This window comes from Podospora anserina, chromosome 5 (genome assembly GCF_000226545.1).
Source record: "Podospora anserina S mat+ genomic DNA chromosome 5, supercontig 10".
Classification (NCBI taxonomy): domain Eukaryota; kingdom Fungi; phylum Ascomycota; class Sordariomycetes; order Sordariales; family Podosporaceae; genus Podospora; species Podospora anserina.
Window position 1 is genome coordinate 515,523 of NW_001914849.1, and position 20,451 is coordinate 535,973.

The window sequence follows — 20,451 nt, forward strand, 5'->3', positions numbered from 1 at the left end:
TACCCCCCCCGTTCAACCACAACCCCCCCATAAACAATCACCACCTCCCCCGCAACCCTCATCATCTCCTTACTATGCGTCACAACCACAACCGCCATCTCCCTGTCCCCCCCCTCCACCAAATCCTGAACAACCCCCCTCACCCCCTCCGCCCCCTCTGCATCAAGTGCACTGGTCGGCTCATCCAACACCAACAGCTTTGGCCTCCTCGCCAGCGCCCTCGCAATACACAACCTCTGCGCCTGTCCCCCGCTCACCGTCTGCCCACCCTCCCCAACCAAGGTATCATACCCCAGGGGAAGAGAGATGATAAAATCGTGAATCCCCGCCTCCCGCGCGGCAGTCTCGATATTATTTCCGTCCGTAAGCAAAGGCGACGAGTCCGGCAGACCATACGTGATATTTTCCCTGATCGTATAGGGAAACAAGATGGGAGTTTGGGGTACATAGGAAATAAACTCCCTCAGCGCTGCCGTGTCCAGGGTCGAGGCAGCCCACCCTGCAAACGTCAAGGGTGGGGGAGAGGAAGGGTTTTGATCCAGTGGGCTGGCAGGGAAAAGCGGGATCGAGTTCCGCGGAGAGACGCTTGGTGTGGTGGTGGTTTCCCACATTAGCGTGGGAGGGGAAAGCGTGAGTTCAGGGCCTATATTCGAGAACCGTTTTGATGACGATGGGGTGGGAGAAACATCGGCGGGAGGGGGCCGGTGGTAAGACGGGATGGTGTCGTTTAGTGGTTCATAAAGCCCAAGAAGTAAAGCCGCGATGGTGGATTTTCCACAGCCCGATAAGCCGACGATTGCGGTGCATGTTCCCGGTTGGATTTCGAGGTTGACGCTCCGTAAAACTTCCGTCTTCGGGGAGCCAGGGTAGGCGAAGCGGAGGTTGGTCATCTTCACGGGAAGAGGGGAGTCAACTCTTCGGTCTCCCTTGGCCTCGTGGCTTGAGTTGTGGGGAAGGTTGGCGTAATAGAGGATCTGCGTGGCGCTGGCTTTTGAAGCGGCGATTTGAGGGACGTTGCTCAACGCCATGACTGAGGTGCCTAGGGAGAAGAGAATGAGGTTGATGACCTTGATGACATCCGTAACAGTCGTCGAATTGGTGCTCAGAATCTTTGCCCCGTAATAAAACACCAACGCCGTCAGGAAAAACGCAATCGACTGATAAAAGCCATAAAAGATGCCCACAAACCCAGCCCGCTTATACCCCAAAAGATACGTCGAATGGGCAGACTTGGTGTGCTTGTCAGAAAAGTACCTCTCCAGAGTCAGCGCCCGCACAACCTTGATGTTGGCAAACGTCTCGTTGAAGATGGCGCTCGTCGCAGTAGCAGCCTCATTAGCAATCGACTCCCACTTGTCGCTCATCACCGCATTCCCCCTCGCAGCCGCAATAGCCATAGGCAAACCAGCCAAAGCCACCAGAGTAAGATCCCACTTGATGATCAACGCCCAAACCAACGACGTCAGAATCATCAGCGAAACCGTCAGCACAATCGGCAGAAACATGCCCACCAACTTCCTCATCTCTTCCGCGTTCCGATCCAGGCATTGCGTTATCCTGTTAGGAGAATGGTTCGCCTTGTCGAACCAAGACTTGGGCTGGCTGAGGATCCGTCTGATGGCCTCGGCCCTCAGCGCATTCACCCACTTCTGAGCAACCTTCTCCAGGAAAAAGTACCCGAGAAACGTCGCACTGGCATCAACCACCGCAACAATCGCCAGGTATCCCGCCCACGTGCTCCCCGCCGACTCCGGCCCCTCAGGCAGCCAAAACGCCCCAATGAGATTGGCAAAGATAAAGGAGAAAACCGGGTTGCCAGCCGCAATGACCAGACACAAAAGCAACCCAGCTATCAACTGCAACCTCCCCCTCTTATCAAGCGTAGGCCAAACAGTCTTCAAGATGGCCCCAATAGAAGGTAACCGATGACCCTTAATCGTCCGTCCCTTCTTCTTATCCTTCTTGCTCGCCAAGTGTTCCAAAAAGAACTTGTCCAGCGAGTCCAACGACGCCGAGCTCTCCGCCACCGACGGCTTCTCTTCCTGTCTCGCATTCGGAATCCTGCTGCTCTGCACTTCCCGTCCCATTGTCGTGACGATGTGCATGCTCTGCGGCCTCAACGAAACGCGCGAAGTGGGCCTAGCGGCAGTGGACCGTCGACGCTGCTGAGGAGGAGGAGGAGGAGGCTGAACAGGATCAGATTTCCACGACATGCGAGGGAAAAAACCGAGCGAATGCATCCTAGGATTGTCGATCAATGCCCCGCGGAGGAATTTCCCATAGCTGGCCTCCTGGACTGGCTCGTCATCAGACAGCTCGTAGACACTATCAACGTCGCTGTCGGTTGAGGCGGACCCTCTTGAAGAGCAGGCATCATCTGCCGAAGCGAGCAAAGAACCAAAGAGTCCATCTTCTTCGGCGGCAATCTCCTTGCTGGGACCTTGTTGGACAACTCGACCATCGGCCATGACATAGACAAAGTCGTCATCTTCAATATGCCCCACCTCGTGGGTGATGAAGATGGTGGTCCTGTCCTTGCGCCAAATGCGGATAGCTTCCATGATCATGGTTCTGCTGACGGGGTCCAAGCCGCTGGTGATTTCGTCGAGGATGAGCACAGGGGGATCACGAAGCTTTGCTCTGGCAAGTGCCAGCCGTTGCTTTTGTCCACCGCTGAGGTTGTGGCCGCCAGAACCGAGCTGCGTGTTGATGCCATCAGGCATGCCCGTGATGGTGGACTGGAGAAGCGCCATGCCGCAGGCATGCTGGATCGCCTCAGGGGGGACCTTGTCCGGCTCGGTGGCACCAAACGCAACGTTCTTGGCGAAGGTATCGTTGAACAGGATGCTTGACTGCTGAATGAGTGTGACATTGCGGCGTAGCCATTCCAGATCAAGTGTCGTAACGTCATGGCCGTCGACAGTAATGCGGCCATCGGTAGGTTCATAGAATCTCAGCAAAAGATTTCCCAGCGTACTCTTCCCGGAACCACTCCTGCCCACAACAAAAGTGAGTTCTCCCTCGGGAAAGTGAAACGTCGATGGCTCGAGCACCGTCTTGGTTGGGTTGGAGGGATAGGCAAAGCTGACATTCGTCATCTTGATGTCGCCCGTGCAGCTTGAAGGCTTCTTCCATCCGTTATTCTTGTCGAGCTCCTCATTTGCCTCCTCACCGGCCACATTCTTGAGCAGCTGCGCAGCCTGCATTCCCTTGGCCAATATCAGCCACTCGGGCCCCAGAGTCTCTATACTCTTGAAAGCACTCAAAGCAGCGTAAAAGGTCGTGAGTGCATTTCCCGGAGTGAGATCACCTCTCCCGACGAGAACAACGGCAAAGTAAAAGCCTACTACGAACAGCATGATCATCCACATCTTGATGTAGCTCATCTGGCCGCAGTTGCAAAGCACCTGCCTCGAGTAGTACTTGGCAGACCGGCGGATGGCTGAGATGAACTGAAAGGCTTCCTGATCGGCTGCATTGTAAACCTTGACGATATCGATGGATGTGGTTGCGGCGGTGGCATGCTTGGCAGCCTCTGCTAATTCTCGTTTCTGCCCTTCGATGGCGGGATCGAGGAAGCGGCCGAGAGCCCAGAGTATCACAGCCGATGGCACGCCAGTAGCGAGCAGCACCAGCGTGAGTTTCCAAGAGAAGGAAAAAGCGACGATGAAGCAGGCCACAAAGACCAGCACATCGCAGACCAAAAAGCCCAATGTCTGGGAGGTGGCCAGCTGAAGCTCTCGGGTCTGCCTGTTGTTTTGTCAGTCTGGCTCCTGTTCAGCACCTCAAATCATGCGACTTACGTCTGAACCTGCACAAGCAATGCCCAAACACCCTCGCCCCTGAGATCATACCACCCCGCCGTCTTGCGCAATAAAGATCCAAACATGATCTCTCTTGTTGTCCTGGCCCTCAATTCGCCAGACACCACCCACAGGGCAATGTCAATCGAAGAAAACAGCCATACTCCCAGCCCAAGAAGGACGAAGTAGATGGACCATTGTGAGATCTGGGAAACAAACTCGTTGGGTGTCAGGGTGCCGGCACCCCATTTCGATACAATTTCGAAGATCTTGCCAAGCATGATGGCATAAGCAGTGCGGCCAGCCGCAACGAGGGAAGCAGTGAGAAACGAGAGAAGAATGAGAGGTATGTGTTTCGGTCGGGTGAAGCTGAATAGCGTCGCGAATGTCGATCTTGTGGTCGGGACTGGCCCAGCCTTTTCTCGTTCGCTTGGTGTCTCCTCCATTTTGATGGCGATGTCGTCCCGCTCTGTCGTTGGAGTCGGGTACCCATTGAGGGAAGAGGACTGAGGAATTGACGAGGAAACCATGTCGATGGTGATAAGTCTCTCGGGGAGAGAGGATCATGGAATTGGTCGAGACGAATGAGACCAAGTGCTTGTCAATTGATCGAGATGGGTGCGTCGACAAAGTATGGGAAAACGAAGTCGGATTTCGGCATGGAACTAATTCCCGACAAAAAGTCTGTGTGGCTTCCATGATTGCCGCCTCTTGGTTCCTGAGTATAATGGGACGTGTGGTGAAGCTGTAAGCCTTTGTGCGATGTTGGTATTGTGGTGTGGTGCTCTTCAGGGGTTGTGGTCGAGGACAATACTAAGGGGTACAAAGCATGGTGGGGGGCCACGCACAATGGTCCAGAGCAGGGTACAGGCACAGGGGACATCATCTCACTTGAGAAGAACAGTGAAGAGGTAGGTATCATTTCTAACTTCAGAAAAAGTATTATCTTCAGGCGCTAGATCCAGCAGCCTTCTCCTGCTGCGCCTTCTCGTAGATCCAGTCATTCAGGCCAAGCTTGTTTCGCGCAATCTCGATGGCGTAAAATTGCATTCTTGGTACTGTTTAAGGTGTTAGTGATCAATTCTCGACAAGGTCCGTTCCTTCAGCCAAAACATACCGAAGATGGTATCCTCCTCGGTGTACTCGGCCTTGGGGTTGGAGCGCAGCATGGTGCCAAAGTTGTAGTCATCGACCCTCTTGTCGTAGGCCATCAGGAACTTGCGCCACCTCTCCTTGCCGGTTTTGCTCTTCATCTCGTCTTCATCAATGGTGGCAGCGGGGTCGAACTCGGGGAAGTCGGTCTTGAGGTGCTCGTAGATCTCGTCGTCGATCTTGGTCAGGCGCAGAGTAGAGCCCTTGACCTTCTCGAGGATGGACCAGTAGGTGGCCATGTGCTGGACAGCCTTGACGGCGAACTGCTTCTCGATCTACGGCATCATAGTGTCAATGGAAGCGCTGGGCAGGCAACCTAGGAACAGGGAAGTCGCACATCCTCGAGGTTGTCCGCATTTTCAGCGTCAAAGTTCTTGGGAACGGGGCCTCCGACGACAGACATGGTGATGGTTGGTCTTTGCGGTTCAGGTAAATGTTGGTTTATGTGTGCAGCTATCAAGAGAGCAGCACAATTATGGGAGGCGCCGTCAGCAAATGTTTTATCGCAAAAAGTAAGAGGCAAAAATACCAAGGGCGGGCGCCACGAGACAGCACCAGAAGCTTCAAGCAGCCGCCAGAGCTTATGGCGGGGTGACTGACGTTTTTTCGCGGGGTTGCCAGGGTTAGGCTGTTATCGATAACAACCCCAGCATGATCTTATCTTATCTAGACCACTTCACACTTCATGCTGTCTTGGCATGGACCCGCTTTTGACATCCGCCAAGCCAATTCCAATAAGTGACTGCCAAGACTGTCTTGCTGCTCGCTGTGTGCCACAACATCTCCATCTCGTTCACGCCAGCAACTGTCGCAGAATTCTTGCAGCGACCTCCCTATTTCTTCGTATTCCTGAGCTGGGCTTGTCTCATCCATTCCAACTCCCCAGATATATGATGGCTGCCCCGCCGCCTTGAAAGGCTCGCCTTGTTGGTGTAGCGCCGTTAGCCGTGTCCTAAGAACCACATCGCCGTTGGGGCTTCGTCGCCCATGGTGGGGGAACTTTAAGGGGCCATGAGCTATGATGCGTACTCATTGGGTTCGGCTCTTGTGGCACAAGTCAGGGGGAGCTTAGTCGCGAAAACCCAAGGCGGGATCGGAATGGCTTGCGCCGAGCATCCACTGCCATTAAAGACGGCAGCATCACCAACTTTCTCTACCTCGAATACACAGCCATCTATATACAAATGGAGATACAACGACCGCCGGAGCCCGCAACAGCCGTAGCCGGACAACCAGGGAGCACTGCGCGCCTGTTGGAGGATGATGACGATGAGGCCCCTGACGATGGAGCTGTCCTCGAGAACGAGGGTGGTGGTCCCCCGGCCACCACGGGCGACATCAGAAAATCCTCACCTCTAGCCCTGGGTGGCTCTAGCTCACGGATACCTCTGAAACAAACCGAGTTGTCAGTACTTCACTTGTTCTGTCACTTTTGGCCTTGTGATACCCAGTTGCCTCCACAAGCCCATCCCCGCCCTTGCTTGTCCCACCCACGTACTTGATGGACGCAAGCCTTCCCGATGTATACCATATCGCAAAGTCTGAAATTCCAAATTTAACATGCCGATATTTAGGCTATCTGCGCCAACATTCACTGGCACCAGGCAGACAATCCGAACCGCACAAACTCCACCGTTCACCCAGCCCCCTACGCCCAAAGGAGAAAATACAGCTCTACCTGGCGGTTCGAAGTCACACAGTCCTCAAGCAGCGCGGCACAGGTCCTTGTCTGCCTCATCGTTACGCAAACCGTCTTCGATGCCGTCAATGGTGGGAGTGAAGATACGTCCAAAGCCGTCAAGTGGCCCCAAGCAATCCAAAAGCAACAGCCGACTCACAAGTCCTTCATCATATTCCCTGCCAGGGCCACGGAGCTCAACTACGCCAATAGGACCAAGACCTTCCACGACACAACATGGACGAGGTGCAACACCATCAAGCAAAGCACCTGTCCCCCCTAGGGCAACAAGTAGTACTGAGACGAGGAGACAATCGCTCTCTGGCATACCAGTCGCTCTGGGTTCCCCTATTGCTTTGCTTTCATCTGGAGTATTAAAGACCGAACCTCGACCACGCCCCGCTAGCCTTTTGGCTGTACCATCATCAGGGCCACGCACGTGGCAAACTGACTCAAAGGCGCCTTCTCCTGCACCCACGCCGACACTCACAAAGGCCAAAAGACTCCCCGCCCAACTCGAGACAAGGGAGGTTGGCTCTGCCTCCACGGTTGGCAACCCAACCAACGGAACTCTACCTCCCACCAGATCCCCTACTCCCCGTCAACCCGTCAGAGCTTCTGCGACTCAATCCGCCATTCCAGCCAGATCATCCCCGGTACAGGATGCCGTAAAAACACAAGATAAGCAAGGGACATCATCATCAAAGCCTTCCACAATCCAAGCAACCTCGAGGCAATTGGGGACTGCGTCAACTGAAACACTTGTTAATCAAGAAGGAAGCGGTAGGTTGGCGAAGCAAACAACTGTGACTGCTCCTGGGGGAGCGCCTGGAGGGATATCCGAGAGACTACCAACTCCGACCACACCCAGTAGGCGTTCATCCACTCATGAGGTAACATTGAGGCCAGAAAGGGTATCTGGGCACTCTGTTTCGACGAGAATCCTGGCCAAGTCGGCAGCCAGTCAAACGACTGCCACGCCTTCTGGCAGGCTTTCTGCAGCCCAAGAAAGTCAAGACACAAGAATAGCCAAGGATCCAGACCGTGGGTGCTCGTCTCACTATCCACTCTTGAGCGCAAAATCTCGAAGTTTGACAAGGACCCAAGGCAAACAGCTTCAGATGCGAATTCCATCAAGAAATCACGCGGCACATGCGAGTCTGCCCACAACCCCGGTATCTGCAACTTCAACTGCTTCGTCAAAGCTTGTTTCACCCTCTACTTCTGCTTCACGCAGGAGTTCGTCCTGCGCCTCGGTAACTCAAGGGGGTTCGAGAGATTCTGTGAAGCTTTCTCCGACTCCACCATCCTTGGCAGCCCCCAGCAGGCCCTCCACAACCCCAGCTGCAGTTCCAACTGTGCCAACACTCCCGCCGACCCCAGCATCGCCAAAGTGTCCACTGAAGCCCCCAGGAAGTCCTGCTTTATTTACCGAGGCACTGTTTCAGAGCATATCCTCACCGCATTGTGTGGATGTGAATCTTAAACACCCAGCTGAGATTCAAGGACTTTGGATAACACCCATTATCTCCCCACCAGTACCCACACCGGCTATTGAAAAAGAGTCCCAATCGCGGCAAGGAGAGTCAAGCGCCGGCAAAACGTCGCCGTCGTGCTCAGAGGGGCATCAAAGTCCATCAGATTTGCGAGCGCCTCCGGACACGCCGACCGTTCGAGTCCCTGCTAATGATCTGGGAACTGAAGCAGCAGATAAACCGGCTGTCCCATTCCATCCACTTGCAAGTGGTGGACTCTTCATTTGTGGCAATGAGCCACGTATACAGAAGCAAGAATCTCCGAAACTGCCCAGATTCGTTGGGTATGCGCCTCCGGTAAGAATTCTCCGCTCCCCGGAACGGGCTCCCGTTCCCCTCGAGTACCCTCCTTGGGATCGGACTGTCGAGGTAACGTGGGAGAGAACGCTCAACAACCCGGCGGATAAGTTCATCTTTGACAAAGAGCTGTCCTTTCAGCAAGGAGTTCTTCGTCTGAGAAGGGAAAGAGCTTCCCGTGACCCCGATGGCACACACACATTAAACCATACAGGACTCCAAAATGGAAGGTATCCTCAGCTCAAAGGCCTAGCAAGATTAAACCGTTGTCTTTACTTCTTATTGCCCGATCGAGCCCGCTTCAAGATTACCAACATGATTCTCAACGATCACAATACGGGAAACCTCAATCCAAAGCCTGTTCGCATGAACCCTCCGCATTGCTATGAGCCAATATGGCCCCTGAATCCTCTGGATGGTCGCAAGCTGTGGACTACAGAATGTTTGGACTCCTTTGCGTCTGCAATTTCTCCGCTTTACCCTTATATGTCAGTCTGCTACGACATGCGTGTCGACTTTCTCGCCGCCTTCTTCCTTGCTCGGAGATTTCACGTTGTGTACAGCCCGTTTGTGGCGGAGAAGAATTGCCCGACAGCGACACTTCTGATGGACTCCTTCGTTCCTCTGATGAGATACATCACGCTTGAGGTTGACTACACCAAGTTGGGAGGGAATGTTCATCCAACTGCTGTCGGTGTGGATCAATGGAGAGGACTTCAGAGAGTTCGCCAGTTGGTGTTGAGATTTGCCGACTTGCAGTGTACCAGGGCCGACGGAGTCAACATTGGGAATTTGTGTTTGATGGTGCGCAGGTATTACGGCTTTCGGGAAGGAATGAAGTGGAAGAAGGGGTCGGCAGAACGAAGAGTCAGGCATGATGAGCCAGAGACAGAGGAAGAATCATCGGGTTGGTCAGACACCAGTCACGCCAGCGATGAGACCGCAGAGAACGACGATGAGGGTAAGCCTTTATGCTCCCAATGCAATTCTACACACTTGCTAACACGTTCAAGAATTTGTACCGTATCATCCAGATGCCTATCTTTGCATCCTCGACCCACTGAAGACGATAGGCCACCACATCGACAGTCTTACCATAGTGGGCACCACTCGGAGCTATGCGAACGAGCTGATATACGCCGTTTGGGGAAAAGACGAGATTCCCAGAGGCCCTGGCTGGAAGACACGAATTGAGAAACACCGCAAGTATCGCACCGCAGCCACCTTCCCTTTTACGCCTGGTCAGAGGTCAGCCCTAACGCGGTCCGGGAGGCTTCAGATCACTCGTCACACGCGTGATCCGCGCTGCTGGGTTGGCTCTTACGGGTGCAGACTGCGACCAGAGGTCAAACTCGCCGAATCGAAGCTGGTCCCGGGAAAGACCAAGTACGGCTTTCAATGGAACGAGGAAGTACGACCTGGCCCCCCGGGTGGCGTTTTGACAATAGTGAAGCTGCCCGCAGATGAACATCTGACGAAGGTCGTGATGAAACCGGCCGAGTCACCCCCACGCTTTACTTCTACCATTCTATCCAAAGTCTTCAACCGGACACCAAAGGGCATTCGGCCCCCGCTATCTGCACCTTCGTCGCCCGGCCTTAACACCACCCCAAAGTCGACTGTAGCGCCAGCCTCAGGACCGGTATCGCCGTCTATTACTAAGCCGAGTCCCCTTTCTCAAATAACCTATCTCGGGGAAGAGTCGAATGATGAAGGTCGGCATAAGTTACGACAGTCGTCACCAAATTCCGATGCTCAGCACATGGAGGATGATGGGGATGACCACCGGAAACGGCATTTTTGGAAGCCGTCCAAGATTCCTTTGGGAACTCTGATCAAGAGGCATGCCAAGTCAATCACGAAGAAAATATCGAGCAACAAGCTTGGTGAGATTAATTCAGAACATGATAGTCATAGTGGTGGTGGGTCTGAAGATCAAAAGGGGACTTTTGGGAAGTTGATGAAGAGGGCGAGTAGCAATGTGCTAAGGAACGGCTTTTTTGGGAAAAGGGGGATTCAGACGCATCGGTATTAGTTGGAGTTTTATTGGGCTGTTGTGTATATTGCATGATTTCTTTTGGGTGTTTAGGACTGAAGATACAACCTGTGACATGCAGTCAACCGAGCAGATGTCATTTTGGAGAACAAAACATAGTCATTATCGTCGTCGCTGTACTGTGATTCACATTACGTGTCAGGTCAAGAGACAGGATGTCATTTGACAGACCAGACCCACTGACGCGCAGTTGACTGTTACAATGGTTGATAGATAAGGTACTTATTGTAGCTCATTGCCGCTTTATCATAAACACGCTGCCTACATAGACTGACACCAATCACCTATTTTAGGCCTACGAAAATATCCATCAAACCAACACAAACCGCTCAACATTCCCGAATCATCATGTCGCAACTTCAACAGCCAACAACCACGGCCACTAACCCCGAGCCTTCCAACCCCAAAGAACCCACAAAGCTGAAAAAGCGAGTCACTTCCATCGCAATCAGGTATCCCCCCTCGTAGCCCCCACCTCGGGCCGCGATCGAGGCGGCAGTCAGGGACATCTACTCACGACGAGAAAACTGCAAAGTGGTACTGGACAAAAGCAAGAGGACTAGGCTTGGGATTAGGCCGATTTTGCAGCCGTTGGAGAGGAAGAGGGATGGGGATGGCAAGAAGAATGTTAATGATACTGGGGAGGGGGAGAGGATTTTGTTTGTTCCTTTTGATGTTCCTTTGCGGGCTGATCACTGAGGTGCCCGGATTATGTAGGGGGGAGGGGGGGGGGGGGGGGGGGTTGAGGGAAGGGGTTTTTGGTACCTTTAGGATAAATAAAATAAACATTTCTAAAATTTTTTATGATGGCCTTTTTTTGGAAATTTTTTGGTTTTTTTATTTTAAATTTATTTTCTTCCTTTTTATTATTTAAAATTTTTCCCTTTTCTATTTCAAAAAAAACAACCCTTTTTTTATTCTTCCCAACCTAATCAACAACGTCCCTCAACTTTACGCACTCACTTACTCCCTCGGGCCAACAGATCAACAAAGCATTTCCCTCATAACATCTCCCATCAACACGATGGCCGACAAAAAACCCACAACCTCCCCTGTCAGCAATCCTGAGCCCCATACCGCCCATCTCGCCCCCGAGACCGCCCCCAAGCCTACCTCACATCATGACGCCGGGACTAACACGCCACCCGACGACACAGCAGGGATTGGGGATCGAACAGCCGAAGCCTTTACCATTCTATTAAGTGGATTTGTCCGTGCCAGACAACATCGTGCTGGACAGGAGGAGTTTAACCAGAATGTGGAACATATGGACAAGGTTATTGCTGAGAGTCAGGCTCGGGTGGAGGAGCACAGGAGGTGGTTGGAGGGGTTTAAGAGGGGTGGAAGGGGAGGGGGGGGGAGTGGGAGGAGGGGGGAGGGGGGAAGGGAGGAGGGAAAGGAGGGTAAAAAAGGGAAGAAGAAGGAAGGGGGGAAGGAAGGGGAGTAGTGGCATTATGTTACGACGCTTGTGAACTTTGCGTCTTGGAAGTAATTTCATTTACGTTGGTGGATGCATCCTGTGTCCGAGTGTGCCCGATCCATTTCATCCAGGTCTATCCATCATGTCGCGTGTTTGATCAACTCCGAATGTTTTCCCTGCAAACTACACGACAAACTCAGATATCCAGCCGGCTGAGAATCACGGTGCTTGAGGGGCAGGCTGTCACCGTGCGAGACCGCCACAAGCTGCTTTGGGTTTGGATACCTGCTGGTGACTTTTGGCTTGGACAGAGGCACCCAAGGGTGTGCAAATTGAAGTCATGATTGCAACCATTCAGAAGCAGGATTTGGAGGATATGCGCCCTGGCTGAAGTGAATTGGCTGGCAATCAGTTTCCTTGCATCTGTTTTCGATTCGAAAAGGTTGGGTGTAACGGAGAAGATCCCAAGCTCTCGTAGGTAGACAGTCAATCTAGCAGGAATATCATATGCTGAAACACGCTGTCGCCAACCACCTTATTTTAGGCGTGCAGCGGGTGGCTCTCAAGATTAACAGTGATTGGTTAGATCACTGGGTGCCACTCTTCACCGTAGTTGCTGTGGGATGTTGCCGCACGGCCGGCCGACCTTGTTATTGTCCGCCTCTTATGGATAAAAATATCAGTTGGAATTGTATGTAAATACTCTGAGGCTGTTTTCTACTGGGCCCACAGCCGGTTTCTTGCAGGCCAAAGTCGTGCACTCACAATATGGGCTCCCTTGAAACAACGTGCTGACCCGGCCTGTGCTGGGTATTCAGAAGCTGGCCATGCAGTAGTATGTTTGAAAAGCACACTTGGATTGCATTGCACACAGAGATTGCCGCTCTATTCTTAACCGCCCCTTTCGCTATTGGATACCGTATTCACTACTTCAACCTCAACCCCCTCCCTTTCAGACTTCTTCGGGATGGGTATTGGCAATGCTGGCCCCTCTCCGTCTCTTCAGCGGTATGCCGGAACCCAACATTCCGTCGTCGGGATTTCTCTTCGACGGGCAAGATCCTTCCGTGGGTTGGATGGGGCCGTCGGCGTTTCCATTCTCGGGCAATGTTGTCTGGATCCCTGAGAGTGCGATGGAGTGTGAAGATGCCGTCAGAGCTGCTGTTTATGATTGGAACGGTCAACTGCAGCGCTGCACCGGGTACAAACTATACGACAAGCACTAAATATGACGCTGGCCATTGCGACAACAGCTCCTACCGCACGAAGGCGTCAAAAAAGTGCGGTTGGAAATGCCACGAATGCCAGTCCGAAGTTTCTGCTGGTCTCGATACCTATGCTTGTACTCACAGGGCTTGCTACATGTGCTCGATCAAAGAATTGAAGCGGATGGTCAGTTGCATCTTCCCGTACTGGTCTAGTAACACCGACGGGACTAAAAAGAACTATTATGTAGGCAGCCTTAATTAATAACCGGGTAGGGCGGAGGCATTAAAGGCGATAATTAGTAAGCAGGCTTATCTTTAGGTTTTCTAATAAACATCATTATTATATATTTCTTTAACCAATAATAATATCGCTCTCTTACCTAAAATATATAACCTACGACGTACTATTATAATATAAAATTTCTATATTAAATTTATTATTTAGGATTTGATTTTTAATTTGGAAAGCGATATTACGCTTAATATAGGCTATAGAAACGCCGCCTTCCGTATCTACTATAATGTACGTACCCTCGCCGCCTTACTATATACCTTGAAATAGCATCGTAAATTATACCGAATTCTATATAGGGATGATCCGGATAGAGGATCCCGTTAAGCGGTAAAACGACTCCGAAAACTGTTTAAAGTATTTATAACCTAAATAGCCCTAAATCCATTAATTAAATTAATAAAGTATTTATACTATTATCTTTACCCGCCGTGGTTCATTTTCGAGATAAGAGTAGCTAAGAGCGGGTGCGTTTAGCTATGTTTTAAAGCGGCCCTCTCGCGACAGGAGTTTAAACGTCCGGGTAAATATATAAATATCTCGACTCTCATTTCGAGAGAAATCCAATGCTGTTTCTGGAAGACATACTGCCAAAATCTAAGGAAGATTTCTTCCTTATTTTTATATTTATACCCCTAAGTTTTTTAATGAACCTGAAGCATATAAGCGCCGACTGTGACAAACCCCTGTACAGAACCTCTGAAAGGGATACTGGTTGAAGGTAACTTCTGACAATTGGTTCGGTGCAGCTAAAGAGTGCACAACAAGATGTCTTAATGTAAACACTAAATACCGTGAATATAAGCTGAATTGCATACTGCGGAACTGTCTATCTACACTAGCCAGTTCCTCCGTATATATAGACCGGTTTATTACTATTATCACTAGTAATAATGTCGATTATTACTCGTCGTTCATCGAAGGCTGGTGATAATCGTGATTATCACCCTTAGCACTAATAATAATCCGACTTCCCCACTTTTCCGTTTCAGTGGTTAGACGGTCGCGCCCCGCGCTCCCCACTTATGTCAGGTCCGTGACACCCTGATAAGCCTATAATATATGTTAGCTAGTAAGCCCTAATAGGCCTATAATATAAAACCTATACAGGGTTGCTGTAAAATACAGCAGTGCGTAAGCGGAAGCAGGAAGATACGACGGCAGTGCCGAAGGAAAGTAAAGCACTGTAATACAGTGAGGTATAAGGAATAAGAATTGCCTTTATTACCCTTGGCCTTAGCCTTTAGCCTTAGCCTTAAACTTTTGCCCTTAGGGAAAGAAAGAAAGGAACTATTCTACAAGAGAGAGGAGAGGTTTATATATAGGCCTTCGTAAGCCTACTGTGGGTCCTGTAAGCCCTGGAAGCCCCTATACTACTTTGGGGTATTTAGTGGGCTTAGGTGGGTCTAGTGTAGTGTTACGCCCCAAGTATAATAACCTCGTGAAGGAACTACTAGGTGGTTCCCGAGGTGCTGGGACACTTTAGCTAATTATTGGGCCAGGGATAGGAAGATCTATAAAGTCCTTATGTAACTAATTAGGAGGTGCTTAATCTAATTAGTGGCTAAGACTATTGAGCATACTAAGCACATCGATTATAAAAAATTACTTAGTCTGCTTAGTCGCTAAGACTATTAAGTATACTAAGTAAGGTATAAAGATACTTTAGAAATATATGTAAATAACTATATATAAATAGGAGGGAGCGCCTAGCGCTTTCCGTGTCGAGGAATTTAATTCCTTACGTAAGTAATTAAATTTATTTGTTTATAATCTACTCTTAAATAGTTTTTTATAGAACGACCTGTTATTAATAGTAAACCTTTTGTTTAAGACGCTTATTATAACCTTCGATTATCCTGTTATATTTACCTTTAGCGTATTGCTTTGTAGTTTATATCCATTCCCGGTGTAGGTTATAATATATAGACTTACGGAAATCTATAGAACTTTCGGTAGTAAAGGTGCCTTATAAATCACACTATTGTAGCAACTTATTACGTAAGTCTGTAGCTTCTTTAGAAGGTTTTAGTATCTATTAATTAAGCTTTAGGCCACAGTAGCCCTGTAAGCCTTTAAGGGTCCCTTATAAAAAATATTCTAAAGGGATCTAAGCTGGGAAGTTCCATTATTATTTATAGCAATACTGCCCACTATAATATTAATCTATAAGGCAATAAGTAAGGCACTTAATAATACCTATATATTAATAGTAATTATAAAAATAATTATTTTATAAATTAAGCTCCGGTATATAAATATTTATAATTATTAGTTTCGATAGGAGGTTAATCGTAAAATAATAAAATTCGAATATATACTTTTAAATAATATAATAATTAACGGCTTAATTAAAGCTTTAAATAATTTACTTTACTAACGTTTCCTTTAACAATTAGGGGTTACAGAACTAAAGACCTAGATTCTATATAGTATAGTCTAAATTTAAGCTTAGCTAAATCTAAGGGGGTATGTTAAATAAAAAAGGATTCTAGTTAATTAAGCTAAATAGGAGCTTATGGAAGCTAAAACTAACGTAATTAGTTTAGCTGGATATAGTACTATTTATTACTAATGCTATTACTATATATAGATATAATTGAGGTTCTTTAGCTTTAAAGGAACAGGAGCGCACACCAGGATAAGCAATATAATCACACTGTTGCAACCCCCATGATATTTACCCTTAAGGAGTGCATTGTGTTATCTGACAGTTCCATTGCATTTTAAAGAGAAGGGAAGCCCGATTGCTAATTAAGTTACGATTGCGCGGCTTTAGGAGGGGGCAGTCTGAGGCAATCCTAAAGTAATAGGAGGGAGTTATTATATTAATAAGTTGCTACTAAATTTAGGCAATTGTGTACCTCATAGCCGCGTATTTCTTTTTTATTTAAACTAAAACAATACCTCTGCGCGCTGTGTGCGGATGTAAAGGGTCTGAGGGAGTAGGTGGCGAGGAAAAAGACGTTAGTGGAGCACTCGGCCGGATGGCCGCTCACAGCTTCGCCGTCACCAGGCCGGAAAGGTGAGTTCTGGACTATTAGATAAGTGGGATTACTGGGAGCGCCTAAGCAATCTTAAAGCTACTACGGCGCAGTACGCGAGGGGATGCCTTGCATATAAGATAACGTGGAGGGACCGCATGCTCTTAGAGGGCGGGGCAACTGCCCTTGCGGTGTAAGATTAATAATAATAATAATAATAATAATAATAATAATAATAATAATAATAATAATAATAATAATAATAATAATAATAATAATAATAATAATAATAATAATAATAATAATAATAATAATAATAATAATAATAATAATAATAATAATAATAATAATAATAATAATAATAATAATAATAATAATAATAATAATAATAATAATAATAATAATAATAATAATAATAATAATAATAATAATAATAATAATAATTCGATAGCGTTAGGAATTAGGAGGGAGCATTACGGCAGGCGCGGGGGGGGAAGCGGGTAGGTTTCAGACGGCAATTTTACTCTCTGGCAGGTTCAAAGAGATTCTTTCGTTATAGTTTGTCGCAGTTTCGCAGTCGAGACTCCGCACTTGCAAACATTTATAAACAAAACAAGGACCGAAATTCCGCCTCCTGTGCCTAGCTTCCCGTCTCCCAATCGTGTCTTTCAAGGTCTCCAACTCATGCTTATTTTTTCGCCCCAAACTTTAACCATGGGGGCGAGTCCAGGCAGGGCCAACCCGGGCTTGCTAGCGCTCTAAATGCACGCGCCTCATCTTCAAGCCTCTCATTATAGAACCAACATTGTCGCGATTGGGACTTTCCTCCCAACTCCTTGTGCTTCCGAGTTTCACCTGCTCAAAGTCAAAGACCATCAATCGCCCGTCATTCCGCATCATGAAATTGTCCAACTTCGCATCGGTGTAGTGGACTCCATATGATGTCAGAGCACCAAGAGCCTCCTCAAACCGCTTTTGCAAAACTTGTTCGGGGAGATAGCGCCAAAGGTGGGTTAGGGTCTCTCCCTCGATGAGGGACAGAACCAATGCTGGGGATCCATCATACACAGCTTCGCCATAGAAATACGGCACGATGGTTCCCTGAATCGGCTTCAAGACGTCGTAGGCTTGTGTTTCTGTTTCGAACTCTGCTTCCCAGCCGGCCTTTCGCTTCTTAAGGATAACTGTCGCTAGTAAAAACCACTCGGGCCAACGTGCTCTTGCCCAGGGGCAAAGAGAAGCGAACCGTTGGATCAGCGCAATGAGCAAGGGCGGTCGTTTGAGCTCCAGGCGGTACACCGTCTCTAGCAACAACTCGGCCTTTTCAGCAACGATAAGCCGGTTACCGAGACGAAATTCCTGCTAGTGTTAACGCCAATAGTGATAGAGACCTACAGGAGCTTAGCTTACCAAAGGGAGCTTATCATTTTGCAACAGTAGCTCGTTATCCGTATACATAATTAACAAAAAAAGTAGGCGATTAGAATAGTAAGAAACCTTTAACGTTTAGATTTAAAGGAAAATCTATAAGGGGTAATAAATAAAATTTATAGTTAACTTAGACCCCCGCCCGCCAGTCTTACAAATAGCCGATATAATTACTATAAATAATTTTTAGTATTATATATTAACCCTTTATCCGGATAATTATTATTATTATCCGCCTAAATCCAATACCTACCCGTCTTTAATCTAAAAAACTAGCATTTCTATCTATTTAGATAGCTATACTAGTAACGACCAGGAGCTACCTCCCACAATGGCTTTCCTAACCACTATTCGTATATACGAGGTATTCCGTTAATAGTAATAATTACCGTCTTTCTTTTCGAACCCTACTAAGTTACTAATATCGCCGAAAAACGCATCCAGCCTTTCCATACTAATCGGTAAAGTGCGTATTAGATAGTATATTATTTTTAGGAGAGTTGCCCCCTGGGTATAATGCAAATATTAACGTAGTAGTTCTTATCCTGTATCTAATCCTTGCTCGCAGCTCTGAATTGCAAAATGACGAGGTGGAGTAAATCGAAAACGAAGATTTAAAGGCACTTATAACGATACGTATATTTACCTCTCCGATAAGTTTTAAAAAGTTAATTAAATATATATTACTTACCTTTTTATCTCTCTTTAGAGTCTCTTCGTTATATCGCCTAAGTTATTTACCTACCCCCGCTAACTTAATGCCCACTTATTTAGTATAATAATATACGGCTGTTTATACTCTTTTATTATAGCGGCTCTCTTAAGTAAGGGGTTTAGTCCTAACTACGTAAATTAATAATTAATTATTACTAATATATTTATCGGTCTAGTCGGTCCACAGAGCGATCTAGGCTAAAGAAACGGCCCATAGGAAAACGCTAAACAGAACGGTTTAAAATTCTAGTCGAAGTCACGGGTTACGTCGCCTTCGTTTAAAATTTCTTAATAAAGGAGATTTAAAGAATAAGCGGGGTTCTGTAGACCAATGTTATTAGCCTCCGAGGGTAGTTGCTGATCGTGATTGTTGCTATAGTTGAGGCTAGGGCTTAGAAAGTTGTCGATAGATCCTATAGTTCCCTCGTGAAAGGTTATATGTCGCGGATGCAGCATGCGATAGTAGTTGGCCCAAGCTTTACGGCTTACACTAGGTCGCGGGTTCATAGTTAAGGAAGGCGTATCGTAGAAGGCATAAATCAAACTTCCTATAGTGGAGCTTATTTTGAGTGAGGATGGCGTGGATTGTAAATTAAGTTAAAGGGGCGGAGGCGAAATAATGAAGGTAGCTGTGCTTTAAAAGGGGGTAGAAATATTATAAAAATAAACTGTAACGAACCTCTGTACAGAACCTCTGAAAGGGATACGGGTTAAAAGTAACTTCTAATAATTAGTTTGGTGTAGCTAAATAATATATAATAAAATATCTTAATATAAATACTAAATTCCGTGAATATAAACTTAAATTATATACTGTAGAACTATCTATCTATACCGGCTAGTTCCTCTATATATATAGACCTTAGGACCGTGGACCGTTAACTTATAGACGGTCCTCGGTCCTCTCCTAATTGGCCGATACTAGACCGTAGACCGTAAGCTCCGCCGCGGTCCCCGGTCCCTATTTAATTAATCCGTTTGCTTACCTGGACCGTAAGCCCCGCTTAATTACGCGGTCCAGTACTAATTAATCCGTCGTAGCCTTACTATTTTCCAGAACCGTAATATAATATTCCTCCTTTAAGCCGAAATCCCTACGGCCTAATCTTCCTTTATTACTAACGATATTATAAGTTTTTTCTCTTTACTTTTCTTTATTTTTATTATATTTAACCGTATATAGAAATATTATCGTAAAACTAAAAAGTTTTTTACTCTTACCTTACGAATTTCCCGCTATAGTATTATTATAATACTATACTTTATTTATTTTACCTCCGGAATTTTTTATATTATAACCTCCGGATTTTTATAATATATTAAATACGTACGTCGTAAAATTCTATATAACGGGTCTAATATTAATTTTGCCCGTAAATATATCTTCCTTTTCTTTTTATTCCGTTATTAACCGTTTAATAATAACCCGAACAATAAAAGAGTAAAATAGGTTCGAGCGTAAAAAATAAAAGTTTAAAAATTAATTTTTATAATTAATTATTAAGTTTATTCGGGTAAAATAAATACGTTACTCTCTTCGTATACGTAAGGAGCGTCTTTTCGCACGCGGTATCTAGAAGGAGGATGCCCGGGTAGCGCAGTCTATAGTTACGGCGCTATCCGATTTTTTACCGGGTGCTCCTACGCGGCCGTCCGCCGCCCAGAATACCGTTCTGTAGTCTCCTTACGCTTTAAATCCCTCTTTAGGCTTTAATTAACCTTCCGACCTTTCTTTTAATTTTAATATAGCCGGTCCTTCTTTCCTAAACCCGTAAGGTACTACCGAAAACGCACTTTCTATTTCCTAAAGTAATTAAGACGCGTAATATTATTTATATTTAATCCCCTTTATATTTTTTAATTTTATAGTATAATATATAGCTT

At 47.3% G+C, this 20,451-nt stretch overlaps 4 protein-coding genes across 4 annotated transcripts; 1 reads left to right on the top strand and 3 right to left on the bottom strand.

Moving 5' to 3' along the window:
• Nucleotides 1–2: 2 nt before the first annotated feature.
• On the bottom strand, nt 3–4,333 carry PODANS_5_11640 (uncharacterized protein; the record flags this gene model as incomplete). The annotated part of the gene is made up of 2 exons (XM_001905694.1): nt 3–3,750; nt 3,804–4,333. Coding segments are annotated over 2 exons (4,278 nt in total), but the record flags the coding sequence as incomplete, so codon positions are not given.
• Nucleotides 4,334–4,751: 418 nt separating this feature from the next.
• On the bottom strand, nt 4,752–5,358 carry PODANS_5_11650 (uncharacterized protein; the record flags this gene model as incomplete). The annotated part of the gene is made up of 3 exons (XM_001905695.1): nt 4,752–4,861; nt 4,921–5,230; nt 5,293–5,358. 3 exons carry the CDS (start codon nt 5,356–5,358, stop codon nt 4,752–4,754), a joined length of 486 nt encoding a protein of 161 aa, XP_001905730.1.
• A 1,157-nt stretch (nt 5,359–6,515) lies between these two features.
• On the top strand, nt 6,516–9,659 carry PODANS_5_11660 (uncharacterized protein; the record flags this gene model as incomplete). The annotated part of the gene is made up of 1 exon (XM_001905696.1): nt 6,516–9,659. The coding sequence occupies one exon, from the start codon at nt 6,516–6,518 to the stop codon at nt 9,657–9,659; it is 3,144 nt and encodes a 1,047-aa protein (XP_001905731.1).
• A 7,516-nt stretch (nt 9,660–17,175) lies between these two features.
• On the bottom strand, nt 17,176–17,883 carry PODANS_5_11665 (uncharacterized protein; the record flags this gene model as incomplete). The annotated part of the gene is made up of 2 exons (XM_001905697.1): nt 17,176–17,784; nt 17,836–17,883. 2 exons carry the CDS (start codon nt 17,881–17,883, stop codon nt 17,176–17,178), a joined length of 657 nt encoding a protein of 218 aa, XP_001905732.1.
• Nucleotides 17,884–20,451: the final 2,568 nt, after the last annotated feature.